Raw genomic sequence first — 25793 nt, 5'->3', positions numbered from 1 at the left:
CAGCCTCGGAAGGTCAACTGAGTAGAAGGTGTTCGATTCCCACCTCAGCCATCCTCGAAGTGGTTTTCCGTGGTTTGTCACTTCTCCTCCAGGAAAATACTGGAATGATACCTAACTTAAGTCCACTGCCGCTTCTTTGTCTACCCCTTCCGATCTTCCCATTCTCCCACAAGGCCCCTGTTCACCATGGCAAGTGAATCCGCTTGGACGAGGTACTGGTCCTCCTTCCCAGTTGTATTCCCCGACTCAAAGTCTCGCACTCCAGGACATTGTCTTGAGAGAGTAGAGGTGGGATTCCTCACTGAGTCCGAGGAACGAACCAACCCTGGAGTGTAAACAGATTAAGAAAGAAAGAAAGAAATAAAGAAAGAAAGAAAGAAAGAAAGAAAGAAAGAAAGAAAGAAAGAAAGAAAGAAAGAAAGTATTTATAATTCATAATTTCCAACATCTAGCTAAGAATATTATATTGTAACAATGTCGTTAATAGAGGTTTTGCAGCAAACACTTCTTCTCCTCTTCCCGGAGCGTAATAAAGAATATATTTGTAATTAAATCAACAAAAACTAATACTGTTTACCGTCGTCAAAGATAGATAATTTACACAGTATACTCATATACACAAGTGTTCGACAGTGGAAAGGAAAACCCACCGAGAAATGTGAGAAATAAAACACCGATACTTATTTTGTATTAATATGTATAATTGTCTTTCTATATTACATATGACACAAACAAGTGAAATTCTCTGGTGCGGGGAAATGAAAGCAAAACAAAAAAATAGAACGTACACTTTAATAAATCCAAGCTGCATGTTGATGCAAAACTATTTCTTCCTTGAGTGGTTATGGAGTATATTTGATTATGGTACAAGGTCTGTTATAATACAAAATACAGGTAGGAGGTTATGTTTATCTTATTGTAAAAGTATTTTCTTCAGTTTCCTCTCAGCAATTGATTGTAAAATACACAACATTATAATCATTCATTATAAAGGTGAAAAGTACCAGTGATTAATTAGCAGTCTCTCGTATGTTTTCCTGGTGGAAGAATGTTTCGTTTGTGGGGAAGTGAATAGTGAATGACATGTTCTACAGTTTTTAACGAGCGATATTATTTTATATTCTTAAATTTGATTAACCGGAAGGTACACCCATTCCAAAAAATATTATCCTTCAAATATTTTTTAAAATATCTAATATCTGGGGTATATCTATACATATCTAAACTGCAAGTTCAGGATTGCGATTTCTATGAAACTATCCATCGATAAACATTTCTCATAATAGTAAAATCTCCGTAATTGCTTGTATAATGGTGAAGAAACCGATGATAATTACTTATTTTTGAAACCAATTGTAGCTTGTTATTATTTGTGCCATAATTCCGCTGATCGTACAACCTAGTCATCAATAAGTGTTCACAATTTAGGAAGGTAATGATAATCATTATTACTGATACTGTACAAAAATGAACACTGTTCCTAAATACACTCAAATCCTAAAAAAGAAGTTTCTTGAAAAATAAAATTCTTCACTATTATAGAAATCTTATAAACATATATATCGTCTCAAGTTTCATTGAAGAAATCCTAAGGACCGTAGTAGACTGAGCGATGTTCTTCAAATGAATTCAGTTAATATTTTCAGTGGCGAAGTCAAAATATTTCCAACGTGTCACTCATATTATGTAATTTTCTATATTCCTGCTCTCCTGATTTCATCACAGCTTTCGTTTATTTCGAATAGATAATTTGGACATCTCATGCAATAGGAACGAAGATATGAACAGTAATAAGTATTGTTGCAGCTATATTAAAACTGGTTGTATACCAGAATATAACCATGGAACTGCGGTAACTGGTAAGTGCTCTGCAGTGCGCGCGAATATTCAGTTCCCGTAAGTGGCACGAGAGTGCAGGATTGAGCAGCTATCTGGCGACGGCTCTGTGAACTGCAACAGTGTTAGCTGTTCAGTTCACTACCAGAGCACACCACTAACCACAATGGATATTTACATCCCGCTCTTACAAGGGACAAACCAATGAAATTACTTGCTATTTACACGTCCTAAAAGTTCGAACGATATTTAAATCATTATTATAAATCAAACTTCGCGGTGCATATATAAGAAGATCCATTACAAAGTCGTATATCTCTGTATATTTCCTACAGAGTTGTATGAGAAAATGGTATAAGAATTGCTCTTCCTTTGATTAATAAACCACTACAGTTTCATGATCACGTAATTGAGGATGGAGGATGGAGGAAATTTCAACTTTTAGAAGATGGAAATGTTATACCAGATATTTCTATTGTAAAGCAGCATGGTATTTACTGCAGTATCACAGTACATGAATGGCATCATACATTGCCTTCTATTTTGCTATTCGATGTTAAGATTTGTATTTGGACCCCTCAGAACAGAGTTGGATTACGTGCAGTCATCCTGGCTTCTAGCTGGCCAAATAAATGAGTTATTTTGTCCGCCTGAAAGTAAGCAAGAGTGGTCAAGAAATATTTAATACCGGTACGCCTACTTCCTGCTTCTAAGTTCAATAAGCCAACGGCGTAGCCATGTTGAAACACCAGATCCATGAGATACCGAATTTAAGCAACATTTGACGTGGTCACCACGTGGATGGATGGTCCACCTGCTGTTAGCTAGAGAAGGAGCAGAAAAGGACTGACCACACTACTGTAAGTAAACTCTGGCTCAGTATGCTTGAACAGTGGCCCCTGGTTTAACTGAGGCCAGTAACTAGTTGGCCAACGCCCAGGTTTGGACAAAGCACTTGGTTGTTGTTATTATTAGGGTCAATAATGTATTTAGGGGCACTAAAATTTAAATGAGTAGTGTTTTTATAGGCTCATATGATCAAAATAGACCGATACGGGTTTGCTAACAGCCTTTGAGTCTCAAAGTCGTGAGCTCCACATTCTCTCTTCATTGTAAGAGGTTTGGCGTTCTGATCAATGGGATCAAGTCGAGAGGAACCTAGGCAATGGGCAAACACCTGGGCTCATTGTAAAAGCAAATCTGAGAAAAGGAATCAACCACACCGCTGTTTTCTGTTGACCGATTCATTATGGAAATGATTACTGAAAATGGTGGTTTTGCAAGACTTTGTTACATGAATATGTCTGCTCCAGTTCTTAACAGAAAGAGGAATTAGATGTTTAATCAGTCAAAGAATGACTAATACGCTAGAGGAAGTTTTTACCATTACAAATACTTTATATGGACGTGTAAATGAACGGAGCGATTTCATACAAATATTTCACGTATCGAAACATGAAAGCTGGGAGGGAAGCAAAGGATTAAGGAAAATTCTGGCATTAATACATTGTACTCTTACTACTCCACAGTTCAGCCTTACATGGTATCGAAGTCACGGGGAACACAGTCTAACAGAAACCACGCCTTTCTCGGCGGGAAATAATTGTTCTATTTTCATTTACTGAAAAGTAATAGTGAAGTCCCTACCATGTTAAGCTGATCCTATCTGTACATACTTCACTCACACACGGTTCACCGTTTAAAATCCGGTAATTCAGTTGAAGGAGAAAATGTTCAGTAGTCCTGATTTAGTGTGTGTGGAACTACAGTCTTCTGCCACCCCTGAAGGCTTTCGATGTTCTGGGAGTTTCCTCGGCTACTTCTGCGGTGCTCTCTGCTGAGCTGGGGGTGGTGTTGACGGACTTTCCACGGCCGGAAAAGCGTCGAGTGGTGCCTGTGGTGCGCTTAGGAGCGTCACTCGTTGCTTGATCAGGGGCGGCTACCACAGCATCTGCTGAAGATCCCGCCGCGGCCTTGTTTCCAGAGAACCGCCGCCTACCGCCGTTTCCATTGCCGTTACCATTGGAGGAATAGCTGTTGCTGGAACTGCGGGAAGACTTGCTCTCGCTGGAGGGTGATGCTGTGGTCGCTGAGGAGGAATGGCCCAGGGCACCGCTCTGCAACAATCAGACAGATCAGACTTAGTTATATTTTTGCAAGAAATCAGCTTCATTTTCCGTATCAAATCCTATTTACAAAGACTTAATAAGAATAAAAATCTTCCACCTTTTTGATATTTATATTTGCATTTTAGAAAATTAATTACTACACAAGACGGAAGACTGCTTCAGCTGTAGCTCTTCCAAGGTCACAGTAGGGGTGGATTTCGACAACAGCAAGAATATGGTGAAACTCCTTTATTAATAGCAAAAGGGCAATCAGCTTCAAGGTTACTGAACTAACCCATTTCAAAATACAAATAGCAGCCACCTTGGAGGGAGTAAATGACGTGAACACTTAACAATATTCAGAACTGTGACAAAGGAAAGTCATACACTGTTTCAAAACTTTTTATCAGAACACAAGTGGAATATTTTAGTGATAAAGTGCTGAAAACATTTTAACAACTGTTCAAATGATTAGAAATAGTTTTTTTATAATAGGCTAACTATAAGTAAATCCATTCCACCTCATTTCAATAACCCATTTAACCAACACATTGTTTTTCATTCATTTTAATTTAATTTAATTTATATTTACGTAGTATTTAAGAAGAACAAGGTACCTGATTATGATGTACTTAAAAAGATAAACACTTAGTGAATCACCTAAGCAATGTAAACAGCTGAAGATGTTCTAAAAAAGAACGAAACATGTACTGTGTGTAATTAATTAATTTGCTAAAATGCAAATATAAGTATCAAAAATGGAAGATTTTTATTGTTATTAAATCTTTGAGTTAGAATTATCAACACACCCGAAACTTCCTCATATCTACAAGAATTTATTTTATTCCTTACTTCTCAAATATCTCCAGTTCAGATAAGAATAAATGCAGTCTGTTTCCATATTCTTAAATGGTAATCTTTCCTTCTTGTTCGATTTACCGTCCAGGATTGGTCTTTCCCTCGGACACAGTGCACCTCTCCTACCTCAAAAGTAGTGTCCCGGCGCGTAAGACATTGGGTCGGGGGATAAAACTGCGAAGGAGGACCAGTACCTCGCCTAGGAGCCTTGTAGGGCAGATGGGAAAATGGGAAGGGATAGACAAACGAGAAGGAAGGAAGCGGCCGTGGCCTTAAGTTATGTACCATCCCGGCATTTGCCTGGAGCAGAACTTGAAAACCACGGAAAACCACTTTAAAGATGGCTGAGGTGGAAATCGAACCCCTCTCTTTACAGTTGACCTCCCGAAACTGAGCGGACCCCCTTCCAGCCCTCGTACCATTTTTCAAATTTCATGGCACAGCCGAGAAACGAACCCGGGCCTCCGGCGGTGGCAGCTAATCACACTAACCCCTAATTGAGATATATAATATAATGTCCATAAATATGTATATTGCTGCTCACTTTAAATGGTATTAAGGGGCTCAAGGACAATAAACAACAAAAACAATGTTCCCATTTCCCACAAGCAAAATAGTGTTAAATTAGAAAAAAATCAACTGTAGTTATATGCCTCACACCATTTAACATAAATATGTGCAATTCATTGCACTTTTAGGATACATTTATTGCAACGAGGGCCAACTGGAAATGGAAGAAGGAATTATACAAAATATTACTTTCCGCGAGGCACGAACGCAAACAAAATCATTATTTACTCCGTTGAGAAATTATCACAGAATGGAAATTCTTAAAAGCGTTCTACAGGTCCTGTTGGAGAGGTAGAGTTTGTAAATCTGAAGTTGCAGAGGACACCACTCCGAGTTAACATCCAACATACGCGCCATGCTTGAAATAGTATAGTTTGATAGACTGATTTTCTCAATGAGGAATAATCGTTAAGTGTATCGTCTGTCTAAATGGATATTATGAATATTTTGAGCTGAATGGACCACTGTCTTCTTCTTTTTCTCCTTGACTAAGCTGTAATTGTGGTGAGGTGAGGGGGGAAACCAACGGAGTTAAGAGGTTCTCTCCTAGTGGCGGGGATAGAGTACGTGGTCAGGCAGCGCAGTGAACATGGTTAGCGGTAAGCATATGGAATGAATGTTTAGTTTACGAGTGGATTTCTTGTTGAGCGCAAGTTATTGGTGCTTCATTTCTACACTTGTTTTAGATTTTAGAGATTTTAGAGCGAAGATATCAGCTGTTGAATGGGAAGGACGTTGAAAGGCAAAGGAATAACAGACACCCTAAAATGAAATCTGTGTTAGAGGAGATTAATAGTTGAACAAGAGAGGTGACAAGTAAGGGAAAACAACGCTAGTCCTCCAGGGTCGTCACCCTTCATCCATGATGTTTTTCTGTTGGGTAGCGCAGTCATTCTCTGTTCAAGAGTGAAGTTTCGAATCTCGGTATTATTGATTAGCCTCTAAGAATGCTCCAGTGTGAGAGGTCCATGTGAGGAAATTTACAGTTTCAAGAAAATAACTTATAAAGTTATTCGGATTTGCCGAATGATTCCCAGCTATCTTTCCTGTCTAGATGGTTCTCTCAAAGCGTCCGTTTTACAATGGTATTCGAAGCTGTCGTTAATAGTATATAGAGAGAAATACAAACAATTGATCATCATAATATAATATAGCCAACAAACTGATTGCAAGTTCTTTGATCTGATATCACTAGAGTGACTTGCAAGCTAATATCGACGTTCCATGATCCATGGTCAACGTTCTGGTCAGCGTTCCTCACAGAGAAACTGAGAACGAAATAGACAGTCCAGGCCACCGTAGTTAGTGAACTAGCTTCTTGTACGAGTAGCAAAACGATGAAATTATTGGACGAGTAGTAACGGGAGGAGGTCCGTAGAGTCATCTGCTTCTTGTGAGCAAAACCATGGAAATTGTAAATATTCACAGGAAAAGTCAGGATTTTCTTTGTCTATCCAAAAGGTGCAGAAGTGGGGCCGTCAATTTTCAGGTGATCTAAAGACTGTGAAAGACAAAGAGTGGAGTGGCCATCTACAGTAGAGTACCTTTAGTTACGCGAGTATAGGCAACCCTTCTCACACCAGAGTGTTCCGGACAAGCTGTAACGAAATGCAGGATCAATAAGTTTACGTAAGAGGATGTTTGAGTAATGCTAGATAAAAAGCAGATCCTTCACCTGAGCTCGTCGCCTCTTGAGGGCGGCTAGAAGATCCTCATTACTTCTGAAAGGCCTAACTCCTCCGCGAGCTAGGTTCTTCTTAGGAGCCTCAGTCGTTGTTGTTGCAGGAGCTTCATCTTCCAGAGGACCCTCTTCGTCTTCTTCGGCAGCTTCCTCCTCTACCTGTAGACAAATTGTGGTATTTTATATCAATAATATAATGGCGTTAACAAATGAACAGAATAAATGGAAATTTAAAGCGTTTCTAGAGCAATGAAATCAATTACGAAAGTTTAACTTCTTCAGACCCCAGTACACAAACTGTACCTTCACTTCTTAATTATGTGATCAGTGGCTGCTTATACTATGCAAATTGTGACTGCAGAAGGACACCGGAGAGAGACAAGATTCCCTAGAGTGAGGTTATATGTTAACGCTTTTTTGTTATTATTGTTCAATTTTTCTCAAATCTGCTTGATTTACATAGTTGTATCAATAATAAATCCTAGACTATCCAAATTCAGTGTAAATATTTGTAAGAAGAGAAACATATACCATAATAGGATAGACATGTGAAATTAATGTCCTTTTTAAAGTAAACATGAGTTATTAAAACAAAACCATATGTTAAGAAAATATGTTATTTTTAAAATTCTCTCTGTCTGGTCTTAGGTCTAAAGAAGGTTCATCAGTTGGATTGCCACACAGTTCTAAGATACTTGTGATTAGTATGTCATTATGACACCGCCGTAAGCCTCCTTTCAAAAACAATGCAGTGACAGTGCACTAGGTAAGATACGTACACTTGCGTGCAGAAAATCTGGCCCAAAAAAATATTGCTTTTTCTTCCGTCCGGTTTCTGCATTTACCTAACGCCTAATTCCATCCATCCCTTACTGCGACTAGCTTAAAACACGAGGGTTAGGGCAAAAGTACAGACAATTATTTTTCTTTAGTACGAATGCGGGATCTACCAGACAAATGGAGATATATAGATGGGAGAGAGAAGCGTCAGATGCTGTTGAATGTATGAATAATGCGGATTAGGTTTACCAGGTGTAGGATATAAAGCGAAGAAATTTTCAGGCATGAAATCCTAGTTTATCCTAAGAAAGCACAGTAAGCGTAATGGTAACGGTAAACTCTCAATGCAGTCCCCTAGATTATCCACAATACGTTGTCAGACGTCAGACAGTAGTCACCCAACCATACTGAAAGTTGGAATTTCATGATTTACAGCATTGGAAATTCCTTTCTTGTCCCAATCTGTCTCTCACGTAATGTTTCTTTTACTTTGGGTATGAGGTCAAAATCGCATGGAGACAGGACCGGTGAACATGTTCCAGTACTTGTGTCGTCACATCCCTTCTGCACGAAGCCTAACTCATTACTGAAGTGCCATCGCCCTATGCGTGGTACCTGTACAACACACCGCCATCTTGTGCTGTGTCCGTGTATTATGAGTGCCATGTTTTGCAGTACATGTGGCCATTGCATGGTAGCACTGTGGATATGTGAGGAAAAAATGGTTGCCATTACTTACGCACCAACTTCGTAAATTAAGAGAAACAAAATTATGAACCAATCAACTATGTCGCATTCGGTGTAAAATGGAGAGTGGGTCAGTAAAAGACTTCCTTAATGAAATTTGATATGATTCAAGCAAATAAACAGAGTTGGGAGTTACCCAATGTGATATGATTAGATCTTGTAGAGATTTTGGTGCAGGTAATTAAATTGTCAATCATGTTGTTGGAAGCATACAGGAGGGGAAAGAAACTTGACAATTAAGACAGCAGGGCTGATAAACATTTCACTACGAACCTAAATCGCTGTTCCTATATTTTTCGCTCGTAAGTATACTTACATATATTTGACATGAGCCCACGTACTGGGATGAAACAACGACAATTTCATGACAAAAAAGACCTAAATAATTTGAAATGATAAATTTATGTTGATGTTACATTTTCAATCGATGATACTAATTTATGGTTCCATAGATAATTTTATTGGAAAGTGGAGAGGGATTGTAAGGAATTTAAATAAATAAAAAAACTACACAAGCCGCCTCTGTGGTGTAGTGGTTAGCGTGATTAGCTGCCACCCCCGGAGGCCCGGGTTCGATTCCCGGCTCTGCCACGAAATTTGAAAAGTGGTACGAGGGCTGGAACGGGGTCCACTCAGCCTCGGGAGGTCAACTGAGTAGAGGTGGGTTCGATTCCCACCTCAGCCATCCTCGAAGTGGTTTTCTGTGGTTTCCCACTTCTCCTCCAGGCGAATGCCGGGATGGTACCTAACTTAAGGCCACGGCCGCTTCCTTCCCTCTTCCTTGCCTATCCCTTCCAACCTTCCCATCCCTCCACAAGGCCCCTGTTCAGCATAGCAGGTGAGGCCGCCTGGGCGAGGTACTGGTCATACTCCCCAGTTGTATCCCCCGACCAAGAGTCTGAAGCTCCAGGACACTGCCCTTGAGGCGGTAGAGGTGGGATCCCTCGCTGAGTCCGAGGGAAAAACCGAACCTGGAGGGTAAACAGATGCTGATGATGATGAAAAAACTACACAGTGAGACTACATGAAAAGACTGACACATATTGTGGGAGATGTGATAAATTGCATTTGGTAGTATTTTGATGTAGGCCTACAGTTTACTGTACAATGGCGTAAGCTTATGGAGTTCTACATAAAGGGGAGCTGGATTTCAGAGTTAACTAGGATAGTAAAGTGGCTGCCTGGCCGAGGCGGTAAAGGCGTGCTCGGTTCGCCCAGAAGGACGTGGGTTCGAATCCCCGTCAGGAAGTCGTAAAATTTAAGAAACGGGATTTCCACTTCCGGAGGTGCATATGGCCCTGGGGTTCACTCAGCCTACACCAAAAAAGAGTACCAGGTTAATTCCTGGGTGCAAAGGTGGCCGGGCGTAGAGCTAACCACTCTACCCATCACGTGCCGAGGTTAACAATGGTGGAGGCGTTTACCTTCCACTCCTCCAAGGACCTTCATGGCCTGTATGGAGGTATCTTTGTCTAGTATAGAAGAGATAAAACAATAAATAATAGTAAAACTCCCTCAAACACCTGACATTCTAATTGGTGATAAATTAAAATAGCTCTAACGTTAGCGCGCTCTGTAGATTCCTCCTTATAATTTCCATACTAAAACTGAAACAGCCGTTTTGAGGTAGCGATCGATGTGTCCACGTGTTCCAAGTCTTATGGGGACTCGGAACAACAAAACGTATTAAATAATTCACTTCTGTCCAAATTTAAATCCGTGAAGATTTCCCTTTTAAATACTGTAGATATTATGTTAATATCTCAAATAAAAAAAATTACAATTAATGTTTTTAAAACCATGCATATGTTTCACGCACTAAAGCTAAAAATTTCATGGCCATTCTCCGTAAGTTAATTTTTTAGATATATAAGGAACATTTCCTCAGCTTTCGTTAAAGGAAGGAACTTGAAGTTTTGTAATGTATATGCTGAAAAGGTGTTTTACTGATAACTCAGATATTGGTTCTATGACAAAAACCTGAGAAAATTATGCTGAAAAGTTATATATTCATAAAATATCAAAATAAACGTTATTCCTTTTTAAATCAGTAATTTCAATTTCAAGCCAAAATACGATGTAAAAATATGAAATATCTCATTTCCGTATATCCAAAATTCGAGAAAGATAGGCAGAAGTGTAGGGCTGTGGATCGTCTAAGACACGACAAAGACACTGAACAATCCTGAGAATTTAGAAACACCGGAAGGTACCGTGCAAAAGGTAAACACGTTCAAATACATGGGAGAATCATAAGAGGAAGAAAGGGGAACAGGGACGCGACAAAAGAGAGGGTGTTGAAAACGAAGGCGACCTACTTTGCGACCGGAGAACTTACTGCAACATAAAGGACCATATCAGTGGACGTGAAAATCAGATACTACAAGGCAACGGTGAGAAACGTGGTAATGTACGTGGCCGAGACGATGATACTACGAATGTATGGGACAAAACAACCGGAAAAAGAAGAGAAGAGAAGAGAAGAGAAGAGAAGAGAAGAGAAGAGAAGAGAAGAGAAGAGAAGAGAAGAGAAGAGAAGAGAACAGAAGAGAAGAGAAGAGAATAAAGAATCCTGAGGAAGTTATTGGAACAAAAGAGGGAGAATGGAAATATGGAAAGAAGGGACTAACTGGTGGAGAACATGAGAACGATTTCAGAAAAAATAAGTGTCAAAAGAACAAGATTTTCTGGATACATGATCAGGATGGGCATTAACAGAATGACCAGTAGATTTTGGGAAACAACGGGGAGGACGGGAAGAAATATGGAGCCTAGGTGGCTTGTCAAACTTTGGTAGGACTGTACTGTGACGGAGATCAAGGTTGAAGGGACGAAGAACTGAAGAAAAACAGTAAATACCTACCAACCAATATGCCGGAGCTCAAGGTGACAGAAGGGTGCAGGAAGGAGACAGAGAAGCACCAATGGCGAGACAGGAGTAAAGGATAGTGAAATCTTCAGCTGAAGAACGGGAGAGAAGGAGGGAGAGGACGCTGAGGTCCTGGGAGAGAGATGAAGAGACCCCAAACCAAGACAGAGCTACCTATGGTCTTTACAGAGACCATCTTGAAAGAAGACATCTAACTTCAGTAGTTACAGTGCAAATGTTCCTTGCATGTTGAATGATTTAACATTGTTAAACCAAGCAAATTTTGTTCCATATACAGTACTATGGAGGGAGGTCTGAGATACTCACGGGTTCTGGAGGAGGCTCCACGGGTTTGGCCACAGCCTGGGTCTTAGCCGATCCTCTTCCCCCGACAAGTGGTGAGGGTCCACGAGCCTGTCTCGAGTTGAGAAGTGCTAATCTTCCCCCAGATCCCCTAACGGGTGACGCTGGAGACGGGGCAGGCGCCGGCTCCTCTACAGCGTCGTCTTCATAGTCGTATTCGTTGGCGTCGTCTCCGGCAGGCGCTGCAGACGCGAAGGCAGCCAAGGCAGCGAGTGTGAACAGTAATCTGCAACAAGAGAGATTCATGGTCTTACTAGGGATGCTTACAGTCTCGATTATATAGCTACATTAAGTCAGTCCGAACACTTCAAACTTTTGTCTCATACTTTTGATCACGGGTGAAGTGTACGAAAGTCGAAAATAATTTCAGTTCAATATTTTTCTGTCTGTTTGTTACTTCCGGGGAAAATATCTAAACATAATTTTAGGTATATTAGGGTTGCGTGCTATGTTATAGCCTACATAGACTCATTATAAAGTAAATGCACTCCATGAAGGAGCCGTCGCAGTGGTATGTGGGTGGGTACAGGGACAGAGCATGCTAGCATAAAGGAAACTTCAGAATATTGTAGCACATCAAGCATTAATTGCAGGGTAACAAAAACTTTCAAGATGCTCCCAGTACGGTGTTGAACTAGTCATATTACGTAGACAGACGGAGATAGGGTCGGACTTTCAGGCATACTGGCATCGGATGTTCTACTGAGGCAGATCCTGCTAGAGCTGGCACAACTGACCCTCCAAACTTGTCGTAATCACCGCTGGTCGAAGTTGCTGTCCAAACTATTCCCAAAGGAACTTGCTGGCCAAGGAAGCATGTTGACATCAATAAAATAGGCCAGATATAATCGTGCTCTTTGAGAGTGGGCATTACCCTGCTGGAAAATGGGGTTGCCGAGTTGCACCAGGAAGAGAAGGCACAGAGTCGCATCATTTTTGGACGTATCGCCACGCCGTCAGGGTTCCTTCAATCACCACCGGACGGGAGTAAGATTCGTATGAAATGACACCTCTGGCCATGATACCTCTCTATGGTGCAATGTGCTTCACTACAATTAAGTGTGGATCACTGCAGTGGGCAAGGTGTCTGCAGATACGAATCCGGCAAGCGTCTGCGTAGTATCCAGTCAGACCCGAGATTCTTTGTTGAGCACCACTCGTCATCAATCTGCAAGCTGCTATACTTCCCTTTCTTAGCAGGAGTTGAAGGGACGTCGCGACGACAAATCCAGCTCAGGTAACCGTCTGGTTATGCTACTGGTGGGCATGCTGTGACATGTTTCTGGATGATGGGTGGCTAGCAACGCCCGTGGAATGCTTACAAACTGTAGCGTGGTGGAACTATCCTCGCTGCTGGTGGACCGCCGGAGCCGATTGAAGCCTTCTCGATACGTGAGTGTACCGTCACGTTTCCATGGCATCCGACACCGACGCACAGTACAGTCAGAACGGTGCATGTGGCGAGGAATGCGCCAAAAGATCCAACCTGCCTCTCTCACTCCGACAATGCAGTCTCTCTCAAACTCATCTACCAACCATCTACCAAAATTATGTCAAATGTGATTTTCAATCTTCTATATTTGATACATCTTTATTGTGCGAGTTATAACAACGAGGATATTCACGATTTTGGACATTTCTCCCTAAGTTTTTGAACGGCGAGCATCGCTGACGTAGAAACAAAGTTCAATCATCATGGTAACAAACTAATTGGCATCGACGGTGGTTGTTGTCTTGATCCTTTTCTTATAAGCTAAAATATCGCTTGATATCCTATAGATCAGGAACACAATGAGGCTGATTATGAGAAGACTACGGTAAAGAAGTAATTACTCAAAGATTGAGATGGAAAATGAAATGCTGAGGCGAGGAGGGTGGTTGGAAGCCTAGGCCTCAAATGTAATAATATAGCCGAGCCGGAAGACAACAAAATGTGATCAACTTAAATGCCCAAGCCTCTAAAACGTATGAAAAATGCCATTACAATAATTGTTACCTGCCATATGCCTTCCGCTAGATGGTATTACTCTTGCAGTCACAAAAACTAACCGGTGGACCACGAGTACACAACCAGAACTCTTAGTTAAATATAATAATAATAATAATAATAATAATAATAATAATAATAATAATAATAATAATAATAATACCAAAGAAGATCTGCAAATGCTACATATCTCAGCTGAAGACGCCCTTAACAGAGATCGCTTCCGCAAGAAAAACCGAGACGTGCAACCGAAGAGAAGATACGGTGCCCCTTGGAGATAGGAGCGTAAGCAAGCCCACTCACAAAGAATGAGGGAAATTTGGGCTCTAAAATGGCCAAGTTTAGTGTCAAATGCAACCAGACTTAACGTGGTCCTTGATGGCCCCAGAGAATTATATATATATAATAACGATATATTATTATTATTATTATTATTATTATTATTATTATTATTATTATTATTATTATTATTATTATTATTATTATTAATATTTCCAGCACGATGGCTAAAATGTTGGACCAAGGAGTCCCGTGTTCGATTCGCGGCCAGGTCGGGTATTTATCTTTGATTGTTTAATTGATTTTCAACATAATTCATCTTAGGTACGTCCACCCGTTATCTTTTCGGAAAAAAACAGCCGATCTTAGATTTCTATGTAACGCTGTTAACAGTTTATTTCGATCTCCTGCACCTGTGTCCTTTTCCCCACAAAACCAGGATAAATCTACCCCTTAATATTCCGTATTCCCGCCTGTCTCTCTTGTTCAAAGAAATTTATTTATCCGCATTGCAACCCTCCTAAAGTCTTTACCTTCTGACAGGAACTAGGCACGTTTTTTCTTCGTATGCCTTTAATTGAATCTTCCTTAACTTAAACTAGCTCTTTTCCTTCATGTTCTTGTTTTTCTTTTCTCATTTCTGTCCTCCCTAATAACAAATTAATGCTATTCTTTTTACGTGCCACTATACTTTTTAATTGTTTCTGGAGTCGCCGAGTTGCCGGAATTTAGTCCCGCAGGAGTTCTGTTATGTGCCAGTAAATCTACCGACACGAGGCTGACGTATACCACCGGACTGAGCCAGCGCCTCAACCGTCTAAGACACTCAGTCCGGCTGACCTCTCCATTGTAAATAATGTAATATTTATTTATTTATTTATTTATTTATTTATTTATTTATTTATTTATTTATTTTTAATGTACTATACCCTTACTTATGTGTCATGTCTGCATTTATCTTACTGTGCCTAGCTATAAGTTCTTTTCTTCGTTTTACTTTCTTTTCATTTGCCATTATTTTTATTGTTAATTGTTGTTCCCTTACAGTTATCTTGTTAGCTTTTAATTTTCTTCGACTACGTTTTTCATTTGTTGGTTTTTCTTCATTGCCCTTTCATGTAGTTTTTAGGTTTGTATTGTATTGTAAATATGTTTTTCAATGGGAGTTCTGTTCGGCACCTTGCTGTTTTTGGTTCCCAAATTAATTAATGATATGATAAAACTCAACGGGAGGACCTTGTGTAACAGTTGGGAAGGGAGAATAGACTATGCACGTGGATAACAGTTAGAATGTTCCATCAACGAGCAAGATTAAGAGAATGCAAACTTCTGGTAGTAAACATTATCTTCCGCAACTTAATGAATTGGAGAGGAAATGAAATAGCTCCGTTTTCTCTTGTCTCACAAATTGCTTCTCGATTTATGACGAACATTTTTTCATGAGATGAAGAAAGTGAAGAGACTCAAGGTTATCTCATGACTTACGGGCGATTTCATAACAAGCGCTCACCCGTTCACTCTCACTTCCTGCCACAATTATACACTACAGACATAACTTACATATTTTGTCGACAATAATGATGGCCCACTAATAAATACGCCATGGTTGAAGTCACGGGTAAGGGATTATCAAAATAGATCATGGTTATGTCTACAGCCCGGATATTTAGGCAGCGATAGGCTAGATTGTGAACTAATTTGTCTAGCAGGAAGTGTATTATAACCCGTTCTTCCCTAATGTAGCAAGAGTAACATAACTTTTAGGGGTTCTAGAGGCCGGGCCCCTAATGTTTATGTAAATGTCATAGCATAACTGTTGTCCGGGCTAGGATATACTTCTTTCTCCTTCAGTAAGTTTACATTCTAACCTATTAATGCTTGAATATCCTAGCTCTAGTTATCTGAAAGTAGATACAATCTACTATCCTAGGAAGACCCCCAGATATGATCGGAAGAATGCCAGGGAGGAGGAGGAGAAGAAAGAGAAGAAGATACAATATACTATCGTTATAAATATCCCCTTAAGAAGTTTGAAGACAAGAAATTCGATTACATTTTTCCTGAATTACCTCTAAATAAGGAAAGTTCTACATTATCCTTCTTACTTTGTACCCTTCATTAGTCATCACGTCAAGGCACTCGATGCGGTGGAAATCACAAATTTACTTTTGGTATTAATATTTAATTTTCTCTATTCAGAACCACTGGAGGATATTAATTAGTTGTAATATTCAGGATTCTTGTGGTTACTTGTAATTTTATATACATAAATAGAAAGAATAATTGTATTATTGGAGGGCTGACGAGGAAGAACGTTGAAGGTTCATGAAAAGTGGTGCTCAATTTACTTACACCATCTGTAATACAGCGTGAAATAAATACTGCAAACATCACCGTGGGCTCCTACATATTCATCCTGTTTAAAAGAGGAAAAGTGATGAGAGTCCACGTAGTCTCATTGAAATCGTGGAAGGTCCCAAAAGGAAATGCAAATAATTCGTGGAGAATCTCGTCTGATTTCTCACTGTGATCATAATAATCGAGCCTGATTTAAACCATAGAGTACGGTACTTGTGGATTAGTTACGATGTATCGTTGGTATTACGTAATATTAAAGAGGCTATATGCGATGGGTATTCCCATAGAGGAAATAATGTGGTTCCTAATTAAGTTACCAGGGAGCGCATACATTCACTCGTTTGACCGTGACGAATTTTTAAGCTTTATGATGTATTTACCTTAACATTCAGAGTGACCCAAACGTTCCGCATCATAGGAAAAACAACTGTATGAGGCATAATAGTTAATATTATTTGTTGCAAGCAAAATATTGTGACTGTTGAAGAGCGTGTGGAGATAATTCTTCACTGGGGAAGAGAGGGATACTTCCTGAGAGACGTTGCAGCAGTTTATAGTGTGATGACCAGGGAGAGAAATCACTTGCCTGAGCGAATAGCTGCCGAGTGCCATGCCCTAACGCCATTCATTGTAAAACAGTCATTCCGCGAAACATGAAGAAATGCCTACAGCTGTGTTTTTACATTGGAAGCAATCACATTGAACAAGTATTCAAATTGTTATACCTATGGTTCGGAATATTTGGGCCACCCTGCGGAATAAATTCTTAAACAATGAACTGCCTGGTATTCTCTTTTTTTTAATGTTCACACCTAATCTAGTCACAAGGGCTTAAGTGATACAATGCATTGACTCACATTAGTGCTTATAGCGGTAGAAAAAGGCAAACTGCTGATCTAATCGACCGGATAACGATGATTAAGAAAACAATTGTAAATTTTAGTAATAAATAAAGAATATATTCTCGTATTTTATTATATTTTATTTACCTGAAATTCGTAGCTCAGATCCCGAGGATGTTTTCAACATTGATTTTCTTGCCTTTGTTTCTGCTTTTTAAATATGTTTTCATATCAACGAAGTGTTTTGAGAAATACTTAAGAATGGCACTGCACTGTATATAAATCTATTTCAGTAGTAAATTCATATTTTTGTTAACATGAGGAAGATAAAATATTGGTACTTTAACATTATACGAGTAGCTTATTTCCAAAAGGTACCAAATCCACAAGTAAAGTTTTACAGGAGGGAGAAAAACTCTCAGAGTGAAAAATTTCAAATAAAAAATTAATTAATTTTAGCACATTTACTATCTTCAGATAGAATAAATGCATTATTTTACAAAGTATTTTCGTTAAAAATTCTGCCCTTTAAGAAATATTCAAGAAATAAAAAGATTGATTTTGTACCTTCTGGAAATGAAACTCTCATTAAAGGCATAAATTTCTATGCACTCAATAGAAAACTGACTTTTTAAAAATATATATAGAGCCTAGAATGAAATTATTTTCAATGAATGCACAGATTATTTAACCCTTTGCATCCCAGAATGCAATATGGTATCATGATTATTTTTTCGACGCACAGAGAATACTTGACATTGTAATTCAATTCCTAATACCACGAATGTATAAAATAAGACAGAACTCTTTGCTATACTAATGCCAGGAACTGTTTCATGGTATGTTATACGAAGTAGGTTACGAAATATTGATTATGGCTTTCTGTCCTGTTTCAGTTATTGATTTTATTTCCTTTAGGACTGATATTTCTATTGGGTTTTGGCAGTCTAAGGTACTGTTCAATGGGTTTTACGATTTCCCTTGTATTACAACAGGAATTGTAGGAACTCTTGTAAATAAACAAGAAATATATTACTCACGTGTTACTCCTTTTATCTTCACAGTCATATTTTATAAATAAAATAATATTTACATCAATAGTAGTATAGAAATATACCGGTATTTCTATCTCACAGAGTTGAGTAACTTTTCACGAGGGCTGCCCTTTTATGTTATATAACGTCGCCAATTTCTGAGCACAGAGAAGTCCGACGGATGTTAAAAATTAGTCGTTCATCTTTAGGGTACGAATTGTGGATACCTTCAGTAAAAAGTATGTTTTCCATTATTCCCGATAGTTTGGGCTTGAAAAGGTTAAACAATATCAAAGGAAGTCATCGAATACAACAACATAAAATGAGCAGTGTTCTGTACCGGCTGGTCACGTGCCTCGGAAATGGCTCCCTACTTGATGCATGGATACGTTATATTTTCGACCAATTCACCCCGTGGAATTTAGTACTTTTTGGCATCAAACGTGATTTTAACGCCTTTTTGACATATATTTGAGACTTTTTGACAATTTTTTCTTTAATATTATGGAGCTTCCTACCAACGTACGTTTTCCATCGTCATCATCCCAGTTTCGAATTTTTCAGATTTGGTACGTTTTGGAAATACGCTTCTCATATAACCTGCAAAATTCTGTAAACAGTTATTTATTTCGATTAATATTTTGAAGATCCTGGCCTGCCTCTAAGAGGCTTAAGACCTTTAATACCGAGGCAATGAAAACATAATTCAAGCTATGCCTGATTTGGCTGTGGGAGAGTATGAACATTCAGAAAATGTACTCAGTGAACAATACTGCCAATATCGAAGAATAATGTGAAAGACCTACAGGTTTTGAAAGAATCATAAGGTGTACTTTAACAATTTATCAACTTCGGAATTATCTGACGACGATGGTGAATTTATTCAATTATAAGGGCATTTTCATATGAGACAGGTAAGTAGTCCTTACTACTGCACAACCTGAATGTGAAAATAAACATATTTCATGATGACGCTGTTCTTCTGAGCCCAACTTGGCAGGTTCGGTCCTGGCTCAATCCGGTGGTATTTCCAGGTACTCAGATACGCTATCCTCGTGTCCGTAGATTTGGCTCGAAAAGGAACTCCAGCGGGTCAAAATTCCGGCTACGTGTTCGCGAAAACCGAGAAACTATTTAGTGGGACGTAAAAACCAATCACGTTTTCATATTTTTATTTTCAGGAAATTAAACCATGCAGAGAATTTAAGAGAATATATCTTATTTCCTATATGATTCTATGAAAATAACACCACTACTTGTAGAAACAACCTATTATTGGGATATATTCATATATCAATAACATAGACAAAGAAAAGGCGGTAAGGTACTGAGCATTGTTTGAAATAAGATTGAACTCTGAAGGTATTTTCATTTTTCACATAAACTTTATAGAAATATTTTAGTCTAGCTTACTCCAGAATGGATTTAGTCTAACATAAATGAGCTTCCTTTACAGAACAAAAATGTTTTTACTAACGTTTAAACGGTGCGCTAATACTGATAGGTTTTCGGTGAGAAAGGAAGTATCGTTAGTTCCATATGATAAAAGGAGTTTCTTATTTGAGGAGTCGAATTTCACTTGTTAGCAATGTATTTTTCAGATGTGACTTGCCCTAGTTACTGATATTTGAAGCTAATTGCAGGAAGGAAGTATTTTAGCCTGTTGGGGTTCATTATCTGTGTTCCAAGAATGTGCTAATGAAAACTGAACCTCTTGGTTAAATGAACTGTCCCCTCAGTTGTACTTTCTTCACCTATAATTCTAACGTACGTTGTAAAAAGTAGGAATCCTATACATAACAATGGGTTTTCTCGTCTTCTTCAAATACTCAGAGATGTAAATCGAGCCGTCTGATACAATAAAGTAGTTCTTAAACCGCTTCTCTCTCATCACAGGTGGTACAGAAGTTAAGATTAACATCTTTATCAACAGTGCTGCATAGTTAGTATGGGTGAAGTTGGCTCATAACGAGTGGAATGATGTCTATACTATCACGTGTATTATAATATATTAACAATTGTTTCTGGTCTTCTCACCTGGAATTCCTGAGTACTAATCTTATACGAAGAGATGGAATTGAGTTTACTCAGCATCAAGAGGCTAGCTGAGGACCTACCTAATATATGAGAGACCGCGAATCCGGTCAAGGAAGCTAAAGATTACGGCTGAGGAATAGTAAGGCTAAATATACTGTATTTCAATCCGATATCTGAAGACCATCTGGGTGGATAGCAAAAGTCTTAGTAGGCTCAAGAACTTTAAGATCTGTATGGTGAAAGGAAAGGCCTGAATACATTTTCAGAATTTGCCTTAAAATGAAGTAGCAGGTATGGAAGTGCACTCCATGGGTTGACGAGTGTGATTAGTTTTCTTCTCATTCGTTTCGTGTGCTCTTCAGATTTAAAGAAATATAATGTGACCTGTTGATGGTGAAGAATCGGAAGTACAGTTACATAATGTCAAGTAATCTCCGTTGAACCGAACAGGTCCCAGGGAGCCGTCAGCTGCACAGATCGAACAACGGATAGCTACTGAAGGCTAGATCGAGGGAGAAAGGTAGCAGTGTACATAATTGAATTGTGCTAGATAGCTTCCCGGTTGGGGATGCGCCTGCATGACGCAACCCACCCATCCAGCGCGACCTGTTCGCCCTGGCCTGGCTTGGCTTAGCTTGGCCCTTCCTTCTTTGTCCTGCCTTTCACCGCAACTCACGATCATGTAACCGCATATTTCACTGTCGTCTGCTCAAGGTTCCGGGTTCGAAGTACTGATTGGTTAACTTAAAGGTTGGTATAGACTACCTCAGGGTCGACTGTTCAACGGGACTCGCTACATACATTCCGCAGCTTACACCAGCGTCGTGTTTCTAACGGACGTACCTTCATAGTTCCAGGTACATATTAACATTTCCTGCTCTTCTAGCCAGAGACAAGTCCTGCATTGCGTAGTGGCAGGAATTACTTGTGATTATAGCGTGAATAATTTAAGTTGTTGTTTGCAAAGAGATATAAGGGATCCCACCAGAATTTCGAGGTTAAGAAACATTGGACTTGGCCCAGCTCTTGGATGAAAAGTCCCTGGGTAGGAACTAGACTCATTACCCTTCCGATATAGTTTGGTCAGTAATAATAATAATAATAATAATAATAATAATAATAATAATAATAATAATAATAATAATAGAAAGATACTTGGGAAGCTACAGGATGGACGGAAGAACGCAGAAAGAAGCACAGCGAAAGGATGAAGAGATTTTGGGAAGACAAGAATAAATGTTGTTCTAAATAAGTTCACACGTGCTCCATAGTTGGGAATAATGAATCAAAAAATAATAATAATAATAGAAAGAAGAATACTACGGGAAACCTTGGGGTCAATCCAGGCTGAAATTTTTTTTTACAAGTTGCTTTACGTCGCACCGACACAGATAATAATTATGGCGACAATGGGACAGGAAAGGGCTAGAAGTGGCAAGGAAGTGTCCGTGGTATTAATTAAGGTGTGAAAATGGGAAACTACGGAAAACCATCTTCAAGGCTGCCGACAGTGGTGTTCGAACCCACTATCTCCCGAATACTGGATACTGGACGTACTTAAGCGACTGCAGCTATCGAGCTCGGTCAGACTGAAACCGGCTGGAAACTTCAGAACAACAGCAAAGAGTACAAGAATGCGGATAAAACTTCAGAGACCATGAAAAAGAGGAGATTATAATTCCTTGGACATTTGTACAAAATGAACAAAACCAGACTAACCAAAAGTTATTCCACTACTTGTGGAACAAGAAGACAACGGCGGCATAGATTAAGGAAGTTCATGAAGATCTAGAGAAGTCCAACATGCAGGAAATTCAGATGTTGGACAGGAAAATATTTCGGACAATGATTCAAAATTTGGAAGGGTCTCAATTCGAAAGAACTGAAAAGACGGGAAGAGACTGGACGGAAAAACAGAAGAAACAACATAGCGGCCGTATGAAGGAAGAGGAAACTTTAGCCAAAGAAAAAATGAAATTGCGGCGTGATTCTAAGTGGATAATTCGCAAATAAAAAAAATATTAATCATCATCGTCATCATCATCATCAACATAGTCCACAGAGCGAGTTCGCTGCGCGGGACAGACCGTTTAGATTTAGGTTACCATTTGAGCGATGGTAGATTCAGGAACCCCATCATCGAGAGTCCAGAAGATGGTTCTCCGTGGTTTTCCATTCTCACACGACCTCAAATGCTGGGGCTTATCTGAAGTAAGTCCTTAAACACTCCTTTCCTTGTAGCTGTCCTTCCCTATTTTATCGTTACCGAAAACTTGTCTGATTTAGTGGGACACTAAGCCACTAGAAGAAAGAAAAATAATAGTTCGGTTACAAGGCAGAATAGTCAGCGTAGCAGCCTTCGTTTCTGTGAGTCCGGCTCGGAGATTCGGTAATTCAGTGCACATATAAACACACACACACACACACACACACACACACACACACACACACACACACACACACACACACACACACACACACCACACTGCACTTCCAAAGAGGAGTGAAACTCGCAATATAAAATACATCCATCCATATAGGGTTGGCATTAGGAAGGACATCCGCCTGTAAAAGCTTAATAAGTATGTAGTGCCGAAGCTAAGTAATTGTGAAATGATCTGGAATAATAATATCCAACTCATTGGCTGAATGGTCAGAGTTGAGGTCTTCGGTCCAGAGTGTCTCGGGTTCGATTCCCGGCCGGGTTGGGGATTTTAATCGCGTCTCATTAATTCTTCTGGTTCGGGAACTGGGTGCTTATGTTTTTCCCAACACTTTCCTCTTCATATTCAGACAACACACTACACTACCAACCACCACAGAAACACGTAATAGTAATTACATCCCTCCATATAGGGTTGGCCTCAGGAAGGGCATCCGATCGTAAAAGAGCCAAATCCACATGTGTGTGACACAGTTCGCACCCGCGACCCTACAGGTGTGGGAAAAGCGGTAGAATAAATAATAATAATAATAATAATAATAATAATAATAATAATATAATATTATTAATATATTAATATTAATATAATTATTATTAATACTATTATTATTATTATTATTATTATTATTAAAATGACGGGCTGAGTGGTTCTATCGGTTGAGGCGCTGGCCTTCTCACCCAACTTGGCAGGTTCGATCCTGGCTCAGCCCAGTTGTATTTGAAGATGCCCAAATACATCAACGTCGTCCCGGTAGATTTACTGGCACGTAAGAGATCTCCTGCGGGACTAAATCACGGCACCTCGGCTCCCCGAAAACCGTAAAAGTAGTTAATGGGACGTAAAGCAAATAGCATTATTAATATTAATATTATTAATAACCTAGCTACCCTGTGCAGACATTTCAATTTGATATCATTCAGATTGCCTGGGTACCAATTTTTACGATCACCGAACTTGATAGCTGCAGTCGCTTAAGTGTGGCCAGTATCCAGTAATCGGAAGATAGTGGGTTCGAGCCCCACTGTCGGCAGCCCTGAAGATGGTTTTCCGTGGTTTCCCATTTTCACACCAGGCAAATGCCGGGGCTGTACCTTAATTAAGGCCACGGCCGCTTCCTTCCAATTCCTAGGCCTTTCCTATCCCATCGTCGCCATAAGACATATCTGTGTCGGTGCGACGTAAAACAAATAGCAAAAAAAAAAAAAAAATTTACGATCTGTTTTATTTCATCAGATGGTAGTTTATTTGGTGAGCTATTGTTAATCCTTAATTCGTTTTCAATGTATATTCCAGGCGTGAACAGAGACCTTTAAAATACCGACATACGACATGGAATACCGAATACCTCTTCGAGTTTGAAACAGCGAGCGTGGGATCCGGAGGCGGACCGTTTACTCCTGATCCACAGAGGAGTCTGGAAACATTGTGTAGGATGAGAAATGTGGAGAGGTAATAATGATGATGACTCAAAGGAGAGCACTAAAACTGCTTCTGTATAAGGCCTGGAAATAAAGAGCTAAAGCACCAGAAATTCCGTGAGGGAGCTGTTTGACTGCCAAAGAGAACGTGCAGTTACTCCGTGTCCGAAGTTGTGGTTCCCCAGCTCCCGGTAGAGACTTATTGTGACAGTGAAGGTGATCCAGACACACAATCAACTCGTGACTGAACTGTGGATGGTGCAAGTCTCTAGAGTTACCCAACTTGAAGCTTGTTTCTTCAGCCTAGACTGGCGCCTTCGACTGGTTGGTGGTGGAACAAAAGTCTTAGTTCAGCCTGTACGACCTCCTCCATGGTTAGTGACCACATAGATATGGGGACACTCCCACAAGTATCTCTTTGGGAACACTAGCATATAGATCCTTCGTACGAAATGGCAAATTTATACGGATATGTATCATGAAAATACGTGAAATATAATTTTAACTCAAACAATATTGTTAATTTTTCTCGTCTTCCCCAAATACTACCAATACTTTAATAAGAGTCTGTAAGTGTGAAACAATATGTCATGGCAGCCTATGCTCAACAGACCGACTCCTAAACTCCCTTCAGCACACCCTGAACCTATAGCTTGCATTGGTGAGATGATGAGTTTAAACACCATCGTTGACAATCTTGAAAGTGATTTTCTATTTTCACATCTCATAAATGTGCAGCTGTGCCTTAATTAAAGCCACAGATCTGATAATACCTACTCCGTCCTACCTCTTCCCTATCCTAGTGTGGTCGAAACCTATTCCGGTTAAAACAGCTGGCAAAAGGGAAAATATTCTAATAATAATAATAATAATAATAATAATAATAATAATAATAATAATAATAATAATAATAATAATAATAATAATAATGTTATTTGCTTTACGACCTATTAACTACTTTTACGATTTTCGGAGACGCCGAGTTGCCGGAATGAATTCCGCAGGAATCCCTTTTACGTGCCAGTAAATCTACCGACACAATGTTGACGTATTTGAACACCTTCAAACACCACCGCACTGAGCCAGAATCAAACCTATCAAGTTGGGGTCAGAAGGCCAGGGTCTCAACCGTCTGAGCAACTCAACCCTGCAGACAATATTCTTACAGACAATTTTACTGGTAAGTTTGTAGAATTAATCTGTCGGTGAATGTTATGATTTCGTTGTTGTAGACAAGTCTAGAAGTGGTTCGATCACTTCAAAATTGAATGTTGAACATTTTCTGCCAAAAGTGACATCGATATGCCACACAGTCGCGTAAGAATATGAGCATCTCGTTGTGGGAATTTCGTATTACTAAGTTTCAATTTACAAAGTAATTATTTCTGACTCCTCGTTTCCTTTATAGAAAACTAGCGTCTTTGAAGACTATTACCATGGTGTAGGGGTAGCAACGTTTTCTCTTATCTAGATGCTCGGGTTCGATTTCAGTCTCGTCAAGGAGTTTAAACCTGAAATCTGGACTGGAAATAAATTCCCTCATCGGTCAAATGATAAGCTGTCCATTATCAGAGGCAGGAAA

The 25793-nt window shown here is 39.5% G+C and overlaps 1 protein-coding gene across 1 annotated transcript in view; it reads right to left on the bottom strand.

Annotated features, from left to right (window-relative positions):
• Positions 1 to 688: 688 nt before the first annotated feature.
• LOC136875498 (uncharacterized) overlaps positions 689 to 25793 on the bottom strand; it is a 119044-nt gene continuing 93939 nt past the window's right edge. The window contains exons 2-4 of the mRNA XM_067149046.2: positions 11777 to 12038; positions 7048 to 7212; positions 689 to 3953 (exon numbers count right to left, since the gene is read on the bottom strand). Coding sequence (XP_067005147.1) covers positions 3600 to 3953; positions 7048 to 7212; positions 11777 to 12038 — 781 coding nt within the window. The 3' untranslated portion in view covers positions 689 to 3599. The remainder of the gene's footprint in view (positions 3954 to 7047; positions 7213 to 11776; positions 12039 to 25793) is intronic.

The sequence above is a fragment of the Anabrus simplex genome, chromosome 6 (genome assembly GCF_040414725.1).
Source record: "Anabrus simplex isolate iqAnaSimp1 chromosome 6, ASM4041472v1, whole genome shotgun sequence".
NCBI lineage: Eukaryota > Metazoa > Arthropoda > Insecta > Orthoptera > Tettigoniidae > Anabrus > Anabrus simplex.
Note: the sequence above shows the minus strand (reverse complement) of the source record. Positions and strands in the feature narration are given on the sequence as shown.